The sequence below is a fragment of the Lepisma saccharinum genome, chromosome 8 (assembly GCF_977018435.1).
Source record: "Lepisma saccharinum chromosome 8, izLepSacc3.1, whole genome shotgun sequence".
Taxonomy (NCBI): domain Eukaryota; kingdom Metazoa; phylum Arthropoda; class Insecta; order Zygentoma; family Lepismatidae; genus Lepisma; species Lepisma saccharinum.
In genome coordinates, this window is record NC_139236.1 from 77,432,838 (window position 1) to 77,456,905 (window position 24,068).

The 24,068-nt window shown below is 37.8% G+C and overlaps 1 protein-coding gene across 1 annotated transcript in view; it reads left to right on the forward strand.

Moving 5' to 3' along the window:
• Window positions 1-205: 205 nt before the first annotated feature.
• LOC145991171 (prolyl endopeptidase) overlaps window positions 206-24,068 on the forward strand; it is a 97,812-nt gene continuing 73,949 nt past the window's right edge. The window contains exons 1-7 of the mRNA XM_083127011.1: window positions 206-310; window positions 6,092-6,227; window positions 8,525-8,690; window positions 12,753-12,937; window positions 14,646-14,872; window positions 15,954-16,121; window positions 17,830-18,060. Of these exons, the coding sequence (XP_082983137.1) occupies window positions 6,149-6,227; window positions 8,525-8,690; window positions 12,753-12,937; window positions 14,646-14,872; window positions 15,954-16,121; window positions 17,830-18,060 (1,056 nt within the window). The 5' untranslated portion in view covers window positions 206-310; window positions 6,092-6,148. The remainder of the gene's footprint in view (window positions 311-6,091; window positions 6,228-8,524; window positions 8,691-12,752; window positions 12,938-14,645; window positions 14,873-15,953; window positions 16,122-17,829; window positions 18,061-24,068) is intronic.

Genomic DNA, 24,068 nt, shown 5'->3' on the forward strand with positions numbered 1-24,068 from the left:
TCGTTGTAGACTCGATTTTGTAGTCATTTTCGTGAATCGCCCTGCTGAAGGAAGTGAAATGTTAACGTGTCGGGACATGAGCCATGCATGAACTCAGCAACTTTGGCTAGAAATCGCAAAAATAGGTGGTTGGAGCCAATAAAATAACGAGAAGGACGACGCATAACCTGCTGTGTTTTACTAAGTTGTCCTTTACCGTAGAGCATATAGAAAAGGAAACATGTTAACGATAGAAAATTATATTGTATGGAGAGGAGACTTGATATAATTGTTTAGTTAGGCCAATATAAAATAACTTAGAATAAAAAAGGTACAAAACATAACGAAAATGTGCTGTTGTCGTTTGCTTTATGGTAGGGGACTAACAATATAATCACTGCTTTTCGAGTTTTCTATATTCGTTCTCCAGTGCAAGTCCAAAAAGTGTGAAAACTTTTTGTGTAAGACGTTTTACAAATAACTTTACTTTACATTCTGTTCTGAGAATTGTAGTGCGTTGCTTATTTGATGGCAATCAAATCTACTGCCATAATGTGCTATGGTAAAAAGGCGGCCCAAGTTCCGGTTGTTTAATTCCAAAATAATCATGGTACATGTGTATTTTTGGTAACAATTAGATATAGCAGAAACACATTTCTTGAAATTTACAGGAGAAAAGACGAGAAAGTACTTACGGAATTTAGTTCCTGTGGACTTTCTGAAGCTGGGAAAAGTGTTTTTTCGAATCGTGCAACTTATTTGGCCTGTAAGTAAGGTATTTTTCGACATTCATGTATCTCCGTTGCACGATAGCTCGTGCCACCATTACCGTCGACTACGTGAATCAAATGTTCCGTGCGTTCGCCCCTGTCAGTGCAGCAACCACGCGGTAGTTCTACAAGGTAACGTGTGAGCGGTTTTTTTTTTCAATTTATTTTTCGGTTAGGCAAACAGAAAAATAAATGGTAAAAATCTGATATTCCCCGGACACCTATAACTTCTTCGTTTTGTCAATTTTTGACATTTGTACTTACCTATCCGCTTCGCGAAACATTCTTTGGTACTTGTTTACTATCCTTCGGACACATTTATTTATTTTTACAGAAGAAACTACTTACCGTAATAAGTTCCTGTAGCATTGTCGAACATCGGGAAGGTGTTTTGTGTGATGTGGGAATGTTTCATAGCTGAAATTCATGTTGTTTGTTAAAAATTAATTCTCTGACGGAGAATAGCTAGCTCCACGAACCATTGGCACGTGGATAGGTTAGTTCTGTTAGGTTAGGAAACATAGTTAAAATTTGGTGTCGTGTTAGTATCAGGATCTAGAAATTGGAAATAATTGCGAACCATTGGCACGTGGTTAGGTTAGTTCTGTTAGGTTAGGAAACATAGTTAAAATTTGGTGTCTGTGTTAGTATCAGGATCTAGAAATTGGAAATAATTGCGAACCATTGGCGCTAGCCCCACGAACCGTTGGCACGTGGTTAGGTTAGTTCGTCTCAGGCAAGCGAAAAGGCCTATCAGAAAGACGTACTGGTAATGGGAAAAATTGCAATTAATTTCATCAAAACAACGTTGACACACCTTCAGGAATGTTCCGCGAAGCAGATACGTAAGTACGAATGTCAAAAATTGACGAAACGAAAAAATTAGAGGTGTCCGAAGGATAGTTAATTTTTACCGAAACTACTTACGGAAATGAGTTTCTCCAAGCTTTACAATGTTCGTGGAGGTATTTTCTTTCATCGTGGAATCTGACCGGCAAATCATATATTTTTCAAGAGAAATATCCCACAGACGCACAATTGCCCTAACCCACTGTCAGTGTTTCAAACTCCTTTTTTTTTTACTATGCTTGCCTAACCCAACCAAACCTAACCTAACCTTATGGAATTGGTTCGTGGGGCTATCCTTCAGCTACCGTGCATAATGGTTCGTGGAGCTATCCGTGAATGGTTCGTGGGGCTATATGTGAATGGTTCGTGGTGCTATCTGTGAATGGTTCGTGGGGCTATCCGTCAATGGTTCATGGGGCTATATGTCAGCTACCTGTGCATAATGTATAATTTCCACCAGTGACTAACACGATAGTAGGTATTTTTCGGTGAAGAAGGTTGGGAGCGAATTGACAATATAGAGAAAGTCTCCAATTTTGTTAATTTTCGGTATACTAACTAATTTTGGCCTCCTAATCACGGATCTGTTGTAAAAAACCGGGGGTCATGTCTGGAAATTTGAAAAAAAGCCGATTGAATTTTTTTTATAGGTGTATATGCGTAGGTTTACAAATGAAATGTTATAACTATGCTTACCTAACCTAACCTTCCGTGAATGGTTTGTGGGCTAATGATCATTTTCAATAAGGAATTCCTAGTTTTGTAGCACGTAACCGACGAACAATGTTTCATCACTATGGAACACGCCATTTTTCCTGAAATCAGCAGTGGAGTATATGTGTAGTTTTACGAACGAAATATTATAACTATACTTGGCTAACCTAACTAAACGTAACCTAACCTAACCTAACCTTACCTGAAATGGTTATCCATGAATGATTTGTGGACCAATGATCACTTTCAGTAAGCAATTCCTAGTTTTGTAGCACGTAGCCGACGAACAATATTTCCTCACTAAGGAAGATGCCATTTTTCCTGAAATCAATGATGAAGCACTGTTGCCAAACTTACCTGTAATTGAAGCCCGCTTTCCTCTCCTGCCTAACCTCAATCACTTTCCACGAACAATGCTCTGAACAGTGTGGCAACGCTATAGTGCAACGAATTTTGTTCTTGCATGAAAGATGGTTTCTGTGTTTCTTTATGGAGAATTATCGCAGTAAATAACAACGTTATTTTAGACAACTTCTACACATAAATGTACAATTTTAACACGCGACCCCCAAATCGTAACTCCAGATACGTCACCAGGAGTGCATAAGAAGTGAGTATAAGAAGTAGGAAGTGAATTACAGACTTTCTCTATATTGTCAATTCTTACCGAAGGTTGAAACCTTGAACTATGTTCCGCAATACACAATTGGTAAGTAAGAAACACAAAATATCCGATTTAAATGTGTCTCCGATATAACAAACTGTTACCTTTTTTTTTTTAATGAAGATTATATGCTGCTAATTGTGAATAATAAAATTTTGGAGCGCAGAAGCAAGTATTTACGACTGTACAGCCATTCGAAGTTGCGAGGTCGTTGTTGTGTTCAAATTTCCCACTGAATATTAAAAAACGTAAGTTTCGTAGCCGTAGATGTAAAAAAAATACCTTCCGTGCTATTTAGAAACACCCTTTGTTACAAGAAACTTATTTATTTAACAAAAAATATTTGAAATGTTTGCGAAATCGAGGGTGTAAGATTTTGGCACAGAGCCAAAGTGCCTCCTAGGGTACTTTAATTTTAGCTGTCAAAGGGGTGGTGGTGGTGCTGCTATTACCGTTAACTTTAAAGTAATGCCAATTTATTCTAAGTTTTCCAGCTGCATCACTCGTCTCAATAATCCACCGATGGTCTATGAAATCGAAAATAAAGTGACACGTTCTTTTAGTCAAAAGTACGAGATTATTTAATTAAATCACAATAAAAATGGTCACATGAAGACTCGTAGCATTCACGTGATGCCTCTCAGGGTGTTGGGTAATATCTCTCTTCGTTAGTTGTTCAAACCAAATCAAAATCAAGTTTTCACTAAGAAAGAAAAGTATATTTTACTTTTTAGCATATTACAATTCAGCTTGATCGCTCTTTAAAACTCAAGTCTTCTTCTTCTTCTTCTTCTTCATGCCCCTCACCGCTTGAATGGTAGCAGTCTTGGGCAACGGTCTGAGAACATTGAGGGCTATAATTTCGCGCACTAATAGAAACAGCACATTATTGGTTTACACTTCACTTCACTGTCACTATAATACAGTAATGATGAGGGAGGGAATCAAAAGCGAAAGTCGCACTGTCTGGCAAATCCATAGAGAATCCACATTATAGAGGGGGAAGGAGATGAAAGTAGAGTGGGCAAGGAGAAGGGGAAAGCAACCTTTTGTCGAAGGAGTCTGTGGAGGAGTGCCTGTCGTTGTGTGTTCCATAGCGGGCATTGGAAAAATAAACTCAAGTCAAGACAAAAAACACAGTCGTAATTCCCATGGCAACAGCTCATACAAGATATGTACATAAAGGTCAGTCACTATCCTGACAATATCAGTAATAGGTTTAAATATAAAATACCTTAAGAATTACAAAATGAATAACAGAGATTAAGATAATAACAATAAACATTTGTACATCAAGAAAGATAATTATAAACAATAAATATTTGTACAAGAGGAAAGGATGTGTCAAAAGGATTCTTGGATAACAATATTATGTCGTCTCCACGGTGCTATAAAAAGTAGCTGGGAAGGTAAGAGGGGACGGGGTGATGCAACTAATATAACAATATATATATATATCACGTCACGTGCAAAATGTATGCACGTGGCAAAGGTTTGTCTATGTCAGTCGGAGCCAGTGATGGCATCATAGTGGGGCATGGGGGCAGGTGCCCCCATTCACAGCCAAACGAGTGCACGGAAGAACCAGATCTAGCCCAAAAGAGCTAAGTTGGCAACACTGACTTGGTGGAAACTGTTCCCCATGCCTTTAAAGAAATAAACACAGTCTCGACCTAAAACTTATTTTTCAACCATCTGATAAACCTTAAACATGCAGTGTTGGCTCCAAAATTTATTTCCTACAAGCGTATATTTATTTTCTGTTCATTTATAATTATTCCATCTGTATTAAAGTCATATTTTTTATAAAGCTAGGTCTAACTTATGAAAAAGTTGTAGCCTATATTCTCAAGAATCTGCCATGAAGAAATAATTTAATTTTAAAATAGAATTTACTTTGGAATGGTAATAGGGTTGTATATATAAGTAACTTAGCAGTTTTGCATGTATAAATACCGTGCGTTCATTTCGATCTGCAGCCGAGAGATCGGGAGAAGCGTGGCGGGCGGCGCTCACGGAGATGCCGACATTTGCGGCCTTTAATGCCCGCTTATTTTTATGGACTAATGCAGACATTTATATAAATATTGCAAAACGAGCACTAACCTGTGTTATAACACGCAAAAGTTCTTCTGTAATTCATCACACAAATAAATACGCTTTAGAAACGATGTTAAGAGCCACAGATAATAAAACATTTTAATCATAGTTTTGACCAGTGACGTCCTGCTTAAGTTTATATCCTTGAAAAAGTTTTGTATCGATGGGGATCGTTTGGAGGTTTCGAATGTGCAACACTGTATCAAGATTACGCTGCAGACGAAACCGTCAAAAGTCAATGGTTTTCGTGAGCTTCCTTGCAATCCGAAATCTCCGAGCTCGAGTTTTTGATCCTTCACGACTAGATTAAGACAGAGCTGTGAATATAGTGGCGAGCAGATGTATACCAAGAGCGTGTTAATTTCGTACTGTGCGCAAGAGTGTTATTCTTGGTTACTTGTCGTTACTTGTGTTATTGCAGTGTGTGTATGTGTTGTGTCAGTGAGACGATTGGAATGCCAGCTCAAGTTTCACTTTAGAACAAAGAATTTTTATGTATGACACTTACGTGAAAACAGACTCGTGTCGGGAAGTGTGTAGGCAATTTGTACATAAATTCCTAAGCGTTTCACCTCCACATAGAGATACGGTTAGACATCTTGTCCTTAAATTACGATAAACTGGATCGTTAAATTTTAAAACACCTAAGCAAAAACGAGTGATTCTAACCGAAGCAAAACTCGATGAAATTGGTGCAGCGTTAGAACGTTCTCCAAACAAACCTCTACGCCGTGTTTCACAGGAGATGGGCGTGTCAAAATAATCAGCACATACAGCCACTAAGGTACAAAAATTAAAACCGTACTCTTATAACAAAGGTTAGTGCTCGTTTTGCAATATTTATATAAATGTCTGCATATGTCTATAAAAATAAGCGGGCATTAAAGGCCGCAAATGTCGGCATCTCCGTCAGCGCCGCCCGCCACGCTTCTCCCGATCTCTCGGCCGAAGATCGAAATGAACGCACGGTATCATATACATAAAACTTTTGTTTAAATTTCTCTTCTTTTAAAAGGAATATGATCCATCTATAATGAAGATAATTGTGAATGAGTAGAGCCTAGTGCATGACATGCAGATAAAGAGGGTGATATGTGCCATTTCAGGTGGTGTAGATAGTGCTGTAACTGCACTTCTACTTAAGAGCAGAGGTATGTATCATGTTAACCCTTTATAAAACCTAACCTTGATTCATCATGATCTAAGTCATAACGTACCAATATGATATCACTTTGCCGTTTCATGGACATATGTTTGATGTCCTGTACTTTCTGTGTGATTGTTAAAAGCAAAGCATGCCATTCATCAGTACAATGAAAATAATGAGTCAGAGCCCAACAAGGGCTGACACTCAAATACAAACACAACCTGCCAAGATATTGACATAACTTGAAAGCATGTTGACCAGCTTGCTTCATTGTTGAAGGTCATCACAATGGGCATAGAGTAGTGAACAGGTTTTCTGATTTATTTTTTCCCAAGAAAGATTTTTTCCATTCCACTTCCACTTTGTGATGTAAGTACAGTATGCGCCAAAATATACAGTACTGAAATGAAAAGATGAACAAAAGTATAAGACATGTTACAATATAGTGACTGGTCTATATGCAACCCAAATAACAATCGTGCCTTTTGGGTTGCATAACTGTCAGGAAATCTAAGGTTAGGTTAGGTTAGGGCATGTGGAGTGGACGATTGTCATTTGGGTTGCATATAGACCAGTCACCTTTTTCAAACTGTCCACCTTCACGACCGCTTCCGTATGAGTGGAAATAATGCTCAACTATGAATACTTTTTCCTCCGTCGAGAGACCCATTTCCAACAACAACTGCACAACACAACTTCCTTTGCACTACTGTGAACACGTGCAGCTGGAGCTATGCCCCGTCGACAAACGCAACCACGTGTTCGAGATGCGTGAGTTTCAGTACTGTATATTTTGGTGCATACCGTAGTTTAGGTAGGACAAGTTTGATACTCTCATGCCCGTTTGCACCTACATTGAACTAACTCAAGAGTAAAAAGATCCGTGGGTCAGGCTAATCCCCGAGTTACGATCATCTTCTGTTGCACCAACATCAAAGGTGCCATGAACATATCGAGTCACGACACTCTGGATTAACCCTAGGAGTGTATCCAGCCTCAAAGCAAGTAGCTAAATGTCATACAGATGGAAGTCCGTGATTGATTACCTCTTTCGAGAAGGCGTGGTTAGCATGGGTTCTACACGTGGTGTGGTATGAAACAAGGAAAGGAAGTAATTGTACATTGGTATCCTAAACAGTGACAAGCAATGGACAGGAGAAAATTTCAAGCACGGAATAAAGGAAAAAACATATTATTGTAAGTAGTGTTACAGTTATATTTGTAGTTGATTTCGATATATATATACACATGTATCTCCACATAGCATTCACGATCATTTCATAGCTAATGTTTACATCGTTCCGTGTTTCTGGGTGTATGTTTACATTTGTATTGCACTTTCAATTTTACAAACTCTGTACTGCAGAATGTGCACAGTAAACATCTGCCAGAGTATATACAAGGTGTGACAATAAAGTTCGGTGAATGATCCTGAATATCGAAAGTAGACGAATTCTTAATGAAACCTACCTTACTGTCCTTTGAAGTAGTCCCCTCCCATGGCTATGCACCGTTGAGAACGGCTGTACATGTCCTGGAAACTTTTAGAAAAATCTCCTTTAGGGTATGGTGTTCAAGACCCTCGTCACGTTCCGTTGGATGTCCGGAATATCCTCAAATCTCTGACCTTTCAAAGCGATTTTGAGGCGTGGGAAGAGAAAGAAATCTGGTAGATTCAGATCCAAATTTCTTGCAATGCATTGCTACAGAGGATGAGAGCTGGTGTTTGAGGTACGACCCTGAAACGAAACGCCAAAGCATGGAATGGCGTTCTCCTGCATCACCCCGTTGGAAGAAGGTCAAGGCGTAAAAATCACGCATCAAGACGATGCTTATCATTTTCTTTGACAGTGATGGCATAATCCACAAGGAATTCCTGCCGGAGGGAACACACTGAACTTTCTTGTCACACCTTGTATTTAATAACATACTATATATTTATAATTTTATGTCGTTGAGTCCATTACTTCCCATTTTATATTTATTTAGTTTTGAAAATCTGGAGTGGTACATTACTGGTTGTGGATGGCAGTCATTACTCTGCTGCATGTGGGTTAACTCCTCTTTTACTCGCCGTTCTCAAAGGATTATGTTCATCCTCCTCTTACTCTCATCTTACCCGGCGTTTCTGTTGGTGCAACAGATAATCAGCTAATTTGTGGGTTAACTCTGAATTTACTCTTACTTGCGAGTAAATCGATGTTTGTTGCAAATGGGCATCAGCATCCCATATTATTTGTGTCAAATGTTCTAGTGTAAAAATAGTGCTACATGTATCTTTATTTCATGTCATTGCTACAGGATATGAGGTCCAAGGTGTTTTTATGAAAAACTGGGACGTTAAAGATGAAGTAGGAACGTGTATCTTGGAGCAGGATGCAGAAGATGCCGAGTGGACCTGCAAGAAACTCGGGATAAGTTTCAAGACCGTGAGCTTTGTCAAGGAGTACTGGATAAATGTTTTCAGGTACTAGAATAATAACCTGGTCCCAGGGATGTCGGGATTTATTTTGAGGTGGGGAGCAAGTTTTCAAATCAACTAGCAGTTTTTACAATTACTTCCCCCTATACATGAGGGAAAGTAAAAAAAATCCACATTCTTGTTTCTGTAATTTATTAAAACAAAGTCAGGGGTAGAACAATTGCATTATTATTGTACATAGTGTCCTTGCTTTTCGATGCACTTCATCCAGCAGTCCACAAAGCTTGCTTATTTCATCAGAGAAGAAGGTTTTCATCTGGTCGCGCAGCCATTTATGCAACACTACTTCTTGGCACCCAATTCGCACAGTCTTTATGGAAGTAAAGCTTGTTGTGGATGATTTCGCATGTAGAAGCATGACTAATTTGCAGAGAACATGCCACCTCATCGATGGTCACCAGTAATTTCGTCAGAATCATATCTTGAGCTTGTTGAATCTTCTTGTCATGGTGGAGGTTGATGGGTGTCCTGCTTCTGCTATGTCCTCCATGCTTGTACGGCCATTTTTAAACCTCTTGGTCCACTCATACACTTTTCTACGTGGTAGAGCACTGTCCCCGTATTGTAGTGAAAGCTTGCGATGAATTTCAGCCCCTGTTCTTCCTTGGTGCACTCTGCCAGTCGAGTAACCATGTTTACTCTGTAACAAAAGAAAGAAAAAAGGAGCATTTAAGATCAAATCTCGGCCACTTAACCACAAGAGTACCACCTTTTATTACCTGAGCTTTCAAGGCAGTGTAGATAATTTTTTACTTCCCCTCGTACATTAATGATTGCATACACATTAGTAGGGCATGGCATTTGATGAGTTTCTTCTGAAAAAGCTGAAATATTACAGAAATAAATAAAAGGTGGTATTGGTTACATAAAGGCAATTTGTTTGGGCATTTATTTTCCCCATTTTTCATCAGTTTTGAAGGATAGACCATTCTTTGATAATATTTATATAATTTTGAACATTTAATTAGTTTTCTGAATAAGGTTATTTTAATGGATATACAGTCACCACACGACTGTGTTTCATAAACTCAAGATGAGTTTGAATTGCCACGGGTGACATGAAACTCAAAAGTGATGTCAAGTTTACTACAACATTACAGCGTAACGCTGGTCACGCTGACAGGAGAACCACAATGACAAATTTGTTGAGATTAGACTCTGCCTAGAAACTACGTTTAAACATTAACAATAAAATTATACACAACCTGCTGCAAATAAATTAATATTCATTCCAATTACGATCCTGTCACAGAAGAGATTTACCCCTTTCTTTTGGTTCACCCTGTACAAGAGATTGGACCACTAGTAAACCTCTAGTTATTCTAATCTACAATTGAGATCATCATAAACTCTCCCACAGGATGTTAATCTGTCTTTCTCTCAGCGAACCACCCAGGACCCACACTCCCATCCATCATGCATGTAATCAGAACTAGTTAGTATACTTGAATCCTTGAATGTTGAACAATTATACCTGAGAATGTTTGCAGACTGGTGGGTTTAAGAAATAGAAAATCCTAACCCAAGTGGACACAACCCTATCCCTATACTGTATTTGTGTTCATATGCTTATTATAAATAATTACTAGGGCTTGGAAGTTGAGGAGAAATCATTTTTTTCCGTAGTGTCCGAAGACGAGGCCCAACATAATATATGTTCATTTTGGGTCATTGTAGGTCAGAAAAAAGTGCATTTTATTTGTCCTTTTTTTGCCTTTTTCGGCATTTTTTTGGCTTATTGGTCTTTTTTTATCATTTTTTAAGGTCTTAACGGCTTTTTTTTTGCAACTTCACCTTCTTGCGACTAGTTTTTACTGCCCATTCTCAATTCGAATCATCAGTTCATCGCCTCTTAAACATCCTTTCTATCCCTGAAACGAGAGAAAAACATTTTTGTACGACTAAAGCAGGTACGATACAATGTTCTTTAACCGTAACTTGTCTGGAAGGTCACGCTGTAAGTGGCAACTTTCTCTTATTTTGAAGCTTTCAGCACAGTGTATACGACCAGACGCCTGCAAAGATCTCAAGTCAGATAAGGAGGTGCCGTGCAGAGGGAGGGGATGGGGAGGTTAAAACTGAATTAATTTGGATCACATTTATACGTCCTTTATTCCATTTTTAGGTCTTTTTTGTTGGCAATTTATAGGTCTTCAACTTCCAAGCCCTAATAATTACACTCAGAGCGACCCATGCGAGGAGAAACTCTCCCCCCTCCCCTCTGAAAGAGAATACTGTCATTAGCACATCTATGACTAACTTTCATGCACTGAGGAACCTTATGTGGTTTAATGGTAATACTACAAAGTAAGTTAATGTGTATTTTATTTACTGAGCGACAAACAAAAATTAGATCCAGCTATTCAGGCACACAACTTACACCCGATGCTCATTGAAAAGGCAGCATGCCATTTATTTCGGCTAACATTTTGTATCTGTTTGTTCAAAACAAAACAGTAACAGTGCTGTTAATCAAGAAACCCAGTTACATGAGCTATCATGTGATGGCCTCTTTACAATATACTCGACGATATGCTTCTTTACATACTTGAAGCTTTTATTCTTGAAATACCAAATTTGGGCAGATTTCACATTATTCCAGTTTTAATAACATTATCGTTATTTGAAAATTTTGATATTTAAAATAAGATCTTAGCCACAGAAATATCAGGCATTCATTCTCTTAGTAGGCATTACACAATTACATACATTACATAATATTGTCCATGTTCATATACTATGAGCTTTACAAAATGTCTATGAGAAACATTGAATACACAACATATGAAAATAAAGATTATTTACATTGATTGGTCTGTATACCAAAGTTTCTGACTAGTCACTCAAGCTTTTCAAGATGGCTACCCAACGTTCTTTATTCCTGCCCAAATCTTACGATACGACGCATCCACGAATTATGGCCATAATTAGACGCACACGAATGCTAGCATGTACTATGATGCAGGGAGGTTCAGCCGTGTAACAGATTCTCCTGCCATCATCGGATGTCACTTAGATAAAGGAAGGTTTTGTACTTCCGACCTTTCAGGCTACCACAATCCTAAGTTCACATTAGCAGAACAAAATCCAAATATCTGTCCTCACATTACATTGCACATCCAAATTCGTAGCATGACATAATCCACTATCCTTTGTGTTTCATTGGCACTATTCGGATCCCATGGCAATCCTTGGGATGTATGGATATTCACCGATATCTTCGGCTTGTAAAAACTTATACGTCCTTCATTTCTTCTTCATCCCTGACGATAGTTTCAATGAATCGCTCCTTGATCCTGTTCCTGTAAAACGATTCCGTTCTTCGGATCGGCAATTTTCGGTTCATTATTCTGTGCACAGTCGCACCCCAATATCAGTTAAGTTCGTATTCAAGCATAAGTTATGTTATTTGAACAACATTATAGCTTACATGATTGCAACATTCACAATTAGAACAAAATGAAATAACAAATATGCTATTTAGATTCCCCAAGTGAGTCAAGGACACCTTCTTAATATAAACAGCTCTCTTGACCAGCGCTATCAGCTGTACTGTACACTGCTGCCACCAGGTGTGTAATCTCTGAACTCGCTAGCCCACTATGACAACCAACGAATGCAAGTTGGCCGTAATGTAACATTACCACCGGCGAGCATAAATTAGTGAGTTGAACAAAATAATACACTCATGAAAGACTGTTTTGACATGAATTGTCGTACAGTGTATATTATGCGTGTAATGTTTTATCTCATGGAGTTGCTTGTGTATACAATTACATGTGTTTTTTCTTGTATGTATGCATTCCTTGCATTGTAGAACTATTTTCCTGTAGTTTACGGTTATGAAAAACTTGCTTGTAATAACCGTAAACTACAGGAAAATAATTACATGTGGATTATAGTGACAGAAAATGTATTTGTTTGTTTTTAAAATTCATTCAATTTTTTTTACATGAACCAGTTTTTGTGTAGTTCTGTTACACAAAATTTGAATGGTAATTAAAATTTGTCTTGTAAATAACCATGTATAATCTTTTCTTCTTCCAGTGACCTAATACATGATTATGAAAATGGTTACACTCCAAATCCTGATGTCTTGTGCAATAAAAATATAAAGTTCAACGTTTTCCTGAAGTACGCTCTGGAGAAGTTGGATGGAAATGCTCTGGCAACAGGTCACTATGCAAGGAGCTCATTTGGGGAATACCTGGAGAATTACGATCTTGCAGCCGGTGAGGTTTATTACAGTAATATTCTCGTTGATTTATTTGGTTTATTTTACTTTGCTTTTCTGACACTTTTGGCTAATCGCAAAGATGAGGAGGAGTGATGAGATGAAACTGATGAAGGGACACTCACAAAGAACACCTGTGCGCAGGCAGGGATTCGAACCTGGGATCCTTGGCAGTGTAGCATTCCACCTCATCTGTAAAAGTAACACGATCGGTTGTGCTGTATCTTTGAGATACTAGTACAGTTTCACTGATATATTCATACCTACTTTTTAATTTTCACTTTGTTTTATTTTAGTCCTGATTCTTAAATATCATAAACCACTACATATGATATTCATTGTTATCTTACAAACATTTATTTATATGTGTCAGTCTGCTGATCACTGTTCTCGTCACAATATTCCAGTTCAGTCTTTGAATTACTTTCTCTTTGCTCTACATTGTCACAATCCCTGACAGATCCTTCATCGCTGATATCATCATCTTTGCTGCATTCACCATCACTGCTGCAGAGCATGGAACAAATGACTTCAGCATCTTTTCCGGATCCAAAACGGTCCATTTTGCAAGCAGACTGTGCTAACAGTAACCCGAATGAAATTAGTCACCTGTATCTCACAGATACAAACAGCCTACTAAGTCCAGACACTAAGGGCACCAGGTGAAGACTGTTGTCATCTGTATTCAGACAAACAGAGGTGAAGCTACTGACAAAGGTAGAACCGCATGCCTAATCACTTCCGAGAAAATTAAACTATTTTATCCACTTGTTTACATATTTTTGGTAAATTTAACCCCAGATCAACTTGATGTAGACAATTATGACACAAACACCCAGCAGCAAGTTTAAATTAAAGTTTTGAAAGTTATGTGGTCCAAAGGTGCCTCATGCATTTATGTGAATGAGTTTACAAATTTCCTTCACCTCTCCTCATGTTGCATAACATAGGCTAATGGCCTCATGTTTCCACTGTGCAGAGTTAAGTAAGTATGCAAAATTGTTAGCTTTACAATTAATGTGCATTCATGAATGTCACTAGAAATATTTATAGGGGCAGTCAGGCCATTCATAAAACAAACCTTAATGATAAAAATAATAATAATTATTATTATTTTCATGGCTGTGATCGTTATGATGCAATAATAACTATTATACACTGGTATAAATAAATCTAATGATTTATTATTACTGTTATTATTATTGCATTTACTTGATCCTCAAGTACATATATATCTATATATTTCTGTATAATATATAAGACATCCAGAACAACTGTTTTTCATTATTTTTGTACATTTCGTACAGTTATTGCATAGTTATTATTTTAGTCATATTTAGGTTATGTTGTGGAACCATTTATTCTTTGAAGTAATGGTAGAATATGAAAACATAACCTAGTTCCTGTATTATACACTAAATTCTTTCAATCTAAGGCAGTTTTAACTTAGGTTATTCTATTTGAATAGTTACTAACTGAACTTTATTTCGATTATCATCAGTAAAGATAACAAGTTTTCCAGTTCTTTTGTAACTTGAAATGAACCAAGCAAACTTCCAGAAAGGGGGGGGGGTCAATCCACCAGTTTGACTCCCCCCATGCCCTTGTGTGCGTACAAAGCAGAAGACTTTTACCTTTCATGTATGTTTTTGTATATATATATATATATTTTTAATTTTATGAAATGTTGCCTCTTGTTTTTCCAGGTGCACATCTTTTCACGGCAAAGGATGAAGTTAAGGACCAAACATTCTTTCTAAGCCAAATTCCCCAGGAGTCATTACAGAGAGTAATATTTCCTCTGGGGAACATGGTGAAAGGTATGGTGAAGAAGATTGCCCTTGAAGCAGGACTGTCACGGATCGTGAAGAAGAAAGAAAGCATGGGCATCTGCTTCATAGGTTCAAGGAAGTTTCAAAAGTTTATTGATGAGGTAAATTGTGTTCATTTAAGTTTCTTCTTTTTCTTAAAACTTTGCATTTTGTTGTGTTATTTAAATGTTAGGTTTTTTTGTGCGAGGGTTATCCAGAAAGCAAGTTCCAATGAGTTATTATTATTATTCAAGTGTCTTTGTTGGTGGGAATTGCTAAGGGTATCAATACTGGGATCGGTATCGTTTTAAACTAATATCGGCTTAGCCATAATTATAAGCAGGGATCGAAAAATTCAGGTCGCCATGGCAACTACAATTTTCAGCCTGGCGACTGATCTTTTGCTGTAATATGTACAAAATTTTGAAGATTCTTTATTCTTTTTTTGCATTTCTGTCACCTAACCCTTGTCATGGAGTATGGCCAATATTTAAGCACATGTTGCATGCGTCTGTTGACAAAATTTCGACCTGCTACTGTTGCCATATGTCCCAAAAATGGCACTTTTTCACCCAACCCATAAAATCGCCAGTCAAAAATCCATCAAATGCTGCACATGATCAATATTGGGGGCAACTGACAGATTGACATGGTATCAGACATCTAATTATGACCCTTTGATAATTTCTTACATATTTTTCTCACTCAAAAATACATTTCTGCCTTCCGCCAGTTATTAATTAATCTAATTTTCTGTGTGGCGTAAACTGATGATTTTTTAGCATTGAAAAATATCTCCATGGATGAGGCTTTATAATGCAGAAAACCCAGTGTAAATATCTCTTACGGTTTTCAAGATATACATTTTCAAAGTATGGGTTGCGTGACTTTTGAAACACCATAGTACGCACAATTGCTAGTAGGTGGTTTCCCGATATTGAGAGCTGAAGATTTTTCGAGCCCTGATTATAAGCATATTTTCAGAAATTTTACTAGAACTTTTCAAATTTTATTGTGTCGTACAATTTTTAAAATGACAATGTGTAAAATTAAGTAGAGGGAACTTTAGACTTTGTTTTGTTGGTAGAGTTTTCTGAAAAACTATGGGAAAACTGAACTGAACTTGGCTGGGCTTACCCTGTTTCAAATTAAGACAGTGTGTTGTATGTTTATCTATCATTTTTTATTTACTTATTTTCATAGTATATTGATGCCAAACCTGGTAAATTCATTGACATAGAGACTGGACTGCCTGTTGGGAAGCATAGTGGAATTCACCATTGGACCTTGGGACAAAGATGTAACATTGGTGGATATAAGTTACCATACTTTGTGGTCCGGAAGGATACAAGAACACAGGATATAATTGTGGTAATTAATTTTACTGTATGCACTGTTATTTCCTTTAATCCTGTATTGCTGGACATCTTAATTTTTAAATATGTTTTTACTGCTGAAGGTAAATAAATTATGTTTGTGTGACTTTTGAACAAGTGTCAGGATCTTCTAAAACATGTACATAATCTTCGATTGTTCGTTTTAATTTTGTCAAACAAACTAGCATGCACGTTTGGTGAAAGTGTTTTGAGTTTCAGTTCTTTGTTACAGATCTTAAACAATAATATCATGGGCTTGATATAAAATAATAATAATTATAATACTGCTGTAATTGTGATTTGATGTGATTTTTGTCATTTGGCATCGCTTTTCTGTCGATAATGTACAAATCAATCAATTATTATTTTAAACGAAAATGTTGTCAAATTTTAATTATAGATCCCAAATATCATCAGGCAATTCAAAATAATCATAATTTTTTACGAAGATTCTTGATTTCTTCTGTAGGATTAAAGTTCAAATGTGGCGGCTTATCGCACTTCTGAAAATGAGAAATTCAAGTGAGTCTATATTGACATTCTCATTACTTAATTTCTTCCATTGTTCTGCAGTGAACGAAGCCTCCCACATGTTTAAATCTATGTCTCCCATTACTGTTTTTAAAACCTTTTCTTATTTTAATCATATGCTTGTAACAATCGTAAACTACAAGAAAAGTTATTTTGCAGTATGGAAATTCATAACATTAATTTAAAGCAACACCCATGAACACAATCAGTTCAATAATAACGAATTCAATTCAAGCCTTAATCTTCAGTTATCAATGAGTTCATCGAAATCTGTAAATTCCCTACTTCATAAGGAACTGTTGTGGTCGAGGCAGTAGGGCATGAAGCTACTTTATGGGAGGCCCAAGTTTGATACCTGGGGTAAGTGTTGGGAACATTTCAGACCATGTCCATAATTAAAAAAAAAACAAGAAATAAAATAAAAGCTCTGGGGTTTACCCACCCTCTAATGAAATGAGTATCTGGAGGACAAAGGCAGCCATAGTGTGACGTTGATCACATCTCCTTCACAATGGTCGAGATCGTGAATGTATTTTAGTCTCAACTCTTCCCGAGGGAACAGCATCCGCTATAGGACAAGATGACACTGGATCGTCGCATCCCGTAGCTCTACTAACCGCGTATCCTCTGGGAGAGTAGAGACCGTACCGGTATAAGGCAAACAGTAAATTACAATGACCGATACTCTCTCCCCACATTAGGTTTATTGATGTGACTGGAGGTAAGGATTGTAAACGGAAAGCCCACACACTCACTCACCTTGCCTAATCCAGCGAAGCTTCCTTGAACACAGCGTATCCCAAGATCACCAGCCCAATAGCTTAGGCATAAACTTCGATGACAAAAGAAAACACCACGTAATTGCTCCTATGCTTATATAGCAGGTAGGTGCATGACCTCCCTGTCGCGCTGGACGTTCGACGTCGAGCTTACGTAGACATTAGGCAAGGTTCGTACGTTGCTTGCACCCTATGGAGTCCCTAACTCAATCCTTGATGGAGTGGTGGTAATGTCACCTTGTAGTCAAGGGGTCCTGGGTTTGATACCCAGTGGTGGCACATAGTGGTTTGGATCCCACTTTAAACTGTAGGTCCAGTCTGTATTAGCGTATCTGTGCATAAAGTGGAGCTTTGTTTTGCCAGTAGTAACAGCAAAATTTGTATCTCTTTCAGGCACCAGGTACTAATCATCCAGCTCTTTTTAGCCAACTTGTTATCACGTCAGAGCCCCACTGGATTCATTCTTGCCCTCAGCGTCTACAAAATGGCAGCATCTTCAAGTGTGACTTCCGTTTCCAGCACACCAAACCCGTGACCAGATGCCTTGCAACTTTTTCATCGCCCTCGAATAACAGTTTAATTGTGAGACTTTTGGAACCACTTAGGGCTATCACACCTGGTCAGGTAAGAGATTCTGTTATCACTAGGTATGTTTTTTTTTTGTTTAATCTTTCACTCCTTAACATCAAAGTTTTCTAGGGCTGGGGGAAGTCCTGCCATTGGGAAGTAAAAATAAACTGATCTCACCTTTACACGTCATAAATGACCTTCCAGCAAATGTTGAAACCGCCTAAGTTACTCTTTTTGCCGATGATACTACGGCTTTAGTAGATTCTGTTAACGATGTATCCAGTTAATTCAAAAAACTGGAAAAGCTCTTACTGAACTACAAAACTGGTAAAAGGTAAAGTGCTCCCCTGTGCATAGCACCACGCCATGAAGGTGTATAGGGGTGTGGGGGTAACACCCCACACTTTCTTGATCCGGTCGTGAGTGGGGGTGATGTGATCAGCATCACGCCCCTGTCTGCCTTTACCCCCCCAGGGTTTCCCCCAGGTACCCATGTTATTCAACGCTGGGTAGGCGGCGGGGCCGCTTCCATCGTTAGAAAAGTTCCCGGATTTGAACCGGCCGGAAATCGAACCTGGGACCTTGAGCATGGTAGTCAGACACGTTACCAACTGAGCCACCGCGGCCACATTTTTTTTACCTTTACCAAGTGTCTAAACTGGAAAGTTCACATAGATCATTTATGCGAGAGGCTAAACACCATATGTTACCAATTAAGAACTTTAAAAGATGGTTTCAATACAGTGTGTATGCTAAATATCTATTTCTCAAACTTCGAAAGTATTTTGAGGTATGGTATCCAATTTTGGGGGAACTCTGCTCAATCGCAGAGGATTTTTAAAATTCAAAAAGAGCATTGCGTATTTTGGCAAATGCCCACAAAACTGATACATGTAAACCTCTTTTTTAAAAAAGAGAATTCAGCAGCACCTATCAAATGCAAAAACTGCCCAACCCACCACTGGACTTGCCAAGCATATCAAATTCCACAACCGTAAAATTGAGAAAGTACATGTTAATACAAAGCACACACTCTCATACACACAAAAATCAAAGAAACACGTGCCATCATGCACTACAACCATGAACTGAACATAGATACTGGTCAGGCACACCACACCTGGCTTCCGTTACTGCAGCAATTAACACCGGTAAACAGCAGACGACATATACGCAGAGATACAAGTGACAGCGGTGATTTAGGAAAAAACAACCAAAATGCGCCAAGCAACAACACAAGAAATTCCAACGAGGATGGTGGCAGTGTTTACCGAAATTAATAGAAAATCATGTAAAACAGCTTCGCGGAAAACGTGAGTACCTTAATTATCTATTACTGTGTCTCTCATTCCCATAGTATGAATGAAGTTATAAGTTAATTAAATGTTGTTATTTGGTTAACGTTTTGTCTAATTGAAGATTATTACAATTATGTTATCTTCATAGCAAACTTTGGCTTGTTTTCTATGATAAAATGAAATGATTCTTAAATATGACTTCAACTCTAACATTTGTTGGCTCTGGACAATTCAATATTGCTCTCATATTCTTGATTAAAGGTTGAAAACCATTACTAGATATCCTGTACCCTAAATAGTCTACCTCTTTTTTGAAGAACTGACATTTATCGAGATTAACTTTTATATTGTCAAAAGGTCAACCTATCTATAACTAGTTTTGTGCTATTGAAACATTCCTCTTCTCCACAGCCTGTTATACAGAGGCTGTTCAGCATATATGTGACCAAATGCGATTCCTTCTCCCTGCACTCAGAATTAACTTACCCAACGAAACTTCGCAGAATGGCCATGCAAGAGAATCCACCGACCCAAAGACAAATGGCGAATCATCTAACTATGTCTTTGGAAACTGTTAACCACACCTTGCAGCTGCATACTGGTGGTGGCTTGTGTGCACGGCCGTTTTCTCGTCCCCTTTGTTGGAGAACCGAACGCTGGGGCCATGCAATACTTATACTTGCCGATCACATTCTTGAATAAAGTCAAACGAACGTCATAATCCTTGCTTTTACACTACTTCCTGATCATTGACACACTGAACTTTGCATCATAAAGGGCTACAACATAACCTTCCCAAAAGCAACTCAGTTTTGGCAGCATTTTCGGCCAAGCAAGAAAACGCAAACACTTGGAAAGTTATACAACGTACTCCTCCCAAAAGTGGGTCAGTTTGGGCAGGATTTTCGGCCCAGTGAGAAAACACAACCACTCTTTTACAGCTCACACACTACACTTACAAACATGCTCGACCAAGGTTGGGCGAGTCCATTCTGAGCACAAGGGGAAGGAATCGCATTTGGTTACGCTGAACAACATCTGTAATCAAATCATCTAGGTAACACTTTGCAAATGTATAATCTAACAGTACTTGATCCATTGTTCTTTGAAAAATCTGTGCACTGCAACTGAAACCCATTGGTAACGTGTTATAAGTAAACAATCCCCATTTAGTATTGAGAACCAATAACGTTTTAGCACTCTCGTCGAGTAATAGTTGAAGATATGCTTTAGTCAGGTCTAACACTACATACGTGTCTGCATTCGCTAGAGAATTAAGTAAATCATCCAGTCGTGGCAAAGGATAAGTTACTTTTTCTACCACTTTATTGACAGTTACCTTGAAATGAGAACACAACCATAGATAACCATTATTTTTCTATACTACCACTAAAGATGTACCCCGATCAGAATACTGAATAGGTGACAAAACTCCCAATTGAACTAAATTATCCAATTCAGCCTTTACTTTTCGTAGTAAACCGTATGGAACCTCGTATGCTTTTTTGAATATTGGAACTGCTTCCTCCTTGATTGGTATTGTAGCTTTAAATTGCCTCACAAATATTACCAGAAAAAACTTCTTTGAACTTATTTATTAAGTACAGTATTCAACTTTCTGATTATTAAAAGTTAGTTGCTTAGATACTGTTAGCAAACAATTGTCCCTATAAATCCTTAACTGGAACCAAGATTTCCAATCTGGCCATAATTCATCCAACAAGGTCCTTCCCAAAATAGGTGGTTTTAATTTATTTCGGGAAATGTACAAGGGCATTTTCTAATTGCACATCCAGCATAACTTTCCCTACTGTTGGTAATGGTCTTCCATCTGCATTCCTTAAAGTGAGTACACTCTTTATAACTGAAATGTTCCTAAAGTTCATTGTATGGAATTCCTCGTCCAAAACAGATACAGCTGCTCCAGTATCTACTTCGAATTGGATCTCTTTTTTCGTTGCACATCAATCTAACCAAACAATTATCAGCTTCCCTTTTAGAGCTATTCACTTCAAGCTCCGATTTATATACAAATAATTGATTTTTATGTACATTATTCTCATGCAAAGGATCACTTGAACTATTATTAAGCTTCACAATATCTAACCTACTTTTCTTATTAACGTACTCTGATTGATCAGCTTCCACATTTACAACGTTTAATAATAAACTTTTCATAGATGTATCAACATCTGATTTAACCCTAGTGGCAGATTCATTTCTAATAACGTTGCTATTTTTATTCTTAAAGCACTGCTGAAAATGACCTTTTAATCCACATTTAAAACAATGTACATTCCAAGCTGGACATTTGTATTTATCATGAACGTTATTACACCTTGTACATTAAAAGCCACTTTCTTACTTTGCTGACTAACTAATTTCTATCTTTATGTACATGATGCACACTACTAAATACCATCTTATCTTTTTGATAGAACAACCTCACATCTTGCTTTACCATTTCCATGGTTGATGATAAGGATACTGCCTTCACAAAATCAAGCTCTGGTTCAGCTAATAATTTCCTTCTTGTTACTTCACTACGTATGCCATAAACTAATTGGTCTCTCATCATTTCATTAAGAAACGCACCAAATGAACCATTAGCTGCTTGATGCTTCAAACTTATTACAATTTCAGATAACGTTTGCCCTTCCTCTTGTCTCAACAAATGAAACTTATACCTTTCAGCTATGACATTTCTATTAAGCCTGAAATGAGTTAGCAACAAAGTACACAATTGTGTGGCACTTTTGCTGGTGCAACTAAATTGCTTAGTATATCGTACACTCTTCCACCAGCTACGGAAAATAATGCTCAAACTCTTTTATCTGCTGCAATATTATTTGCCAAACAGAATTGGTCAAACCTTTCAATGTATGTTTGAATATTGCCACGTTCCATATCGAACTGTTCAAAAAACTGTACATGATTACTAACCTCCATTATTCATAGCTTCTTATTCTTAATAAGATTGTAATCTTCTTATACATATTATTCTTGTTACCTCCTTTCCATTTTTATCCTCGTCGCCAATTGTAATAATCTTCAATTAGGCAAAACGTTAACCAAATAACAACATTTATTTAACTTATAACTTCATGTTATAAAAACTACATGAAAGACATTCAACAAAGACAAAACACAATCTATCTCCAACTAGCCCTGTTCGCAGTATATCTTCTCAAATCCTTTATCTTTTTCTCAACATTTATCACTGGTCATCCAGATTTTCTGTTTCGGCAATCTCCCGTGTCAGAATACAACCACGTTTAATTTGCAATTAAATGAAAATATCGCCACCATGATACTGACTCCCAATGTGGAAATTTTGGCCTGAAGTTTCTGGTCTGTAATTGGATATCTGTGGCTTAATTGAATGGATTCACGCATGTGCAGATCGTTTTGTCACAAGCTGCTCCTTGCGATACCAAATTCCCCAAACATTCACAACTGTCACAACATGACCCGAGACGACTTAAGTCAAATGTTTCATCCGGTGTGCAGCCACTAATAAGAGCCCCATGGAGTAACTAGTACTCACTTTATCCACGAAACTGTTTTTCTCTTCTTTGTTCTATTAATTTCAGTGGCCACTGCCACAATCCAACGAGGAAATTAATAGAACAAAGAAGAAAAACAGTTTTGCGGTTAAAGTGAGTACTAGTTTCTCCATATTTATATAATACTGCGTCTCTTTTCCCAATTATGAAGAGCCCCATGTTAAACTTTCCCCGAGTCAGTTTGCAACACAAATGAATCATCGTGTCTGATCCGGTGTGCGACTGCCTTAACCTAATGGTTAGTGCGATTGCCATTGCAAGTGGCCAGAAAAGAGGGGTAAAGTTTATTGTATACATGGTAGGAAACCTGATGGTAAGGCACCTGCAGGAAGGCCAAGAGAAATGGGAATACTCAAAATTGATGGATAGTGATAATTGGAAGGCTTATGTTATGCCACCTCAGCAATAAAATTGCAAATTTGGTTTGGGTTTATTTTACGTTGCTTTTCTGTCACTCACAAAGATGAGGATGAGTGATGATATGGGACACTCACAAAGAACACCATATATCCAGGTTGGTATTTGAACCCAGGACCTTTGGCATTATAGTGTGCCGTACTAACCACTCCACCATCAAGGTCGGCTGCAGATTCGGGAATGTAAGAATTTTACAAGTTGTATTCATGAAGTAAGTTTCTGTAGGCTGTTAAGAAATAAGGACACCCATATTTGTCACAATTTTTTGTGCTCATAATTTTTAGACCATCATCTACTCAATATAGGTCACCATTGTAGACCTTCATCTGCAAAAATGTTTAAGGATGTCCTAGATATAATCTAATGCTGAGCCAATATCATGTTGAACTGATTCCAATACCAGTGCTATTGTTCTTACTAGTTCCTACCCATACTTAGAGTGATATTTGAAAATTGTAATGATTGAATGGACTTCTGAGTATTTATAAATTTTAATACACAAGGTTTCCTTTGGAATTACATTGTAGCAATTTATCAGAGTGTCCTGTACCGTGGCTGTGCGATCTAAGCTGCAAGCTTTTGCCTCTAGGTATGGAACTCATGCAAGTTTAATCTCCTTGGGGAAGCGTAACAACTTTTCTCATGAGATTTTGGCCTCTGTATGAGACCCACAATCGGAAATTTGGGAGCAATGAATGAATGAGTAGTGTAACCCAGTCAAAAACACTTACAGCAACGACTGGAGGTTCGTTGTGCTGACCACACGTCGCCCCAAAACTGG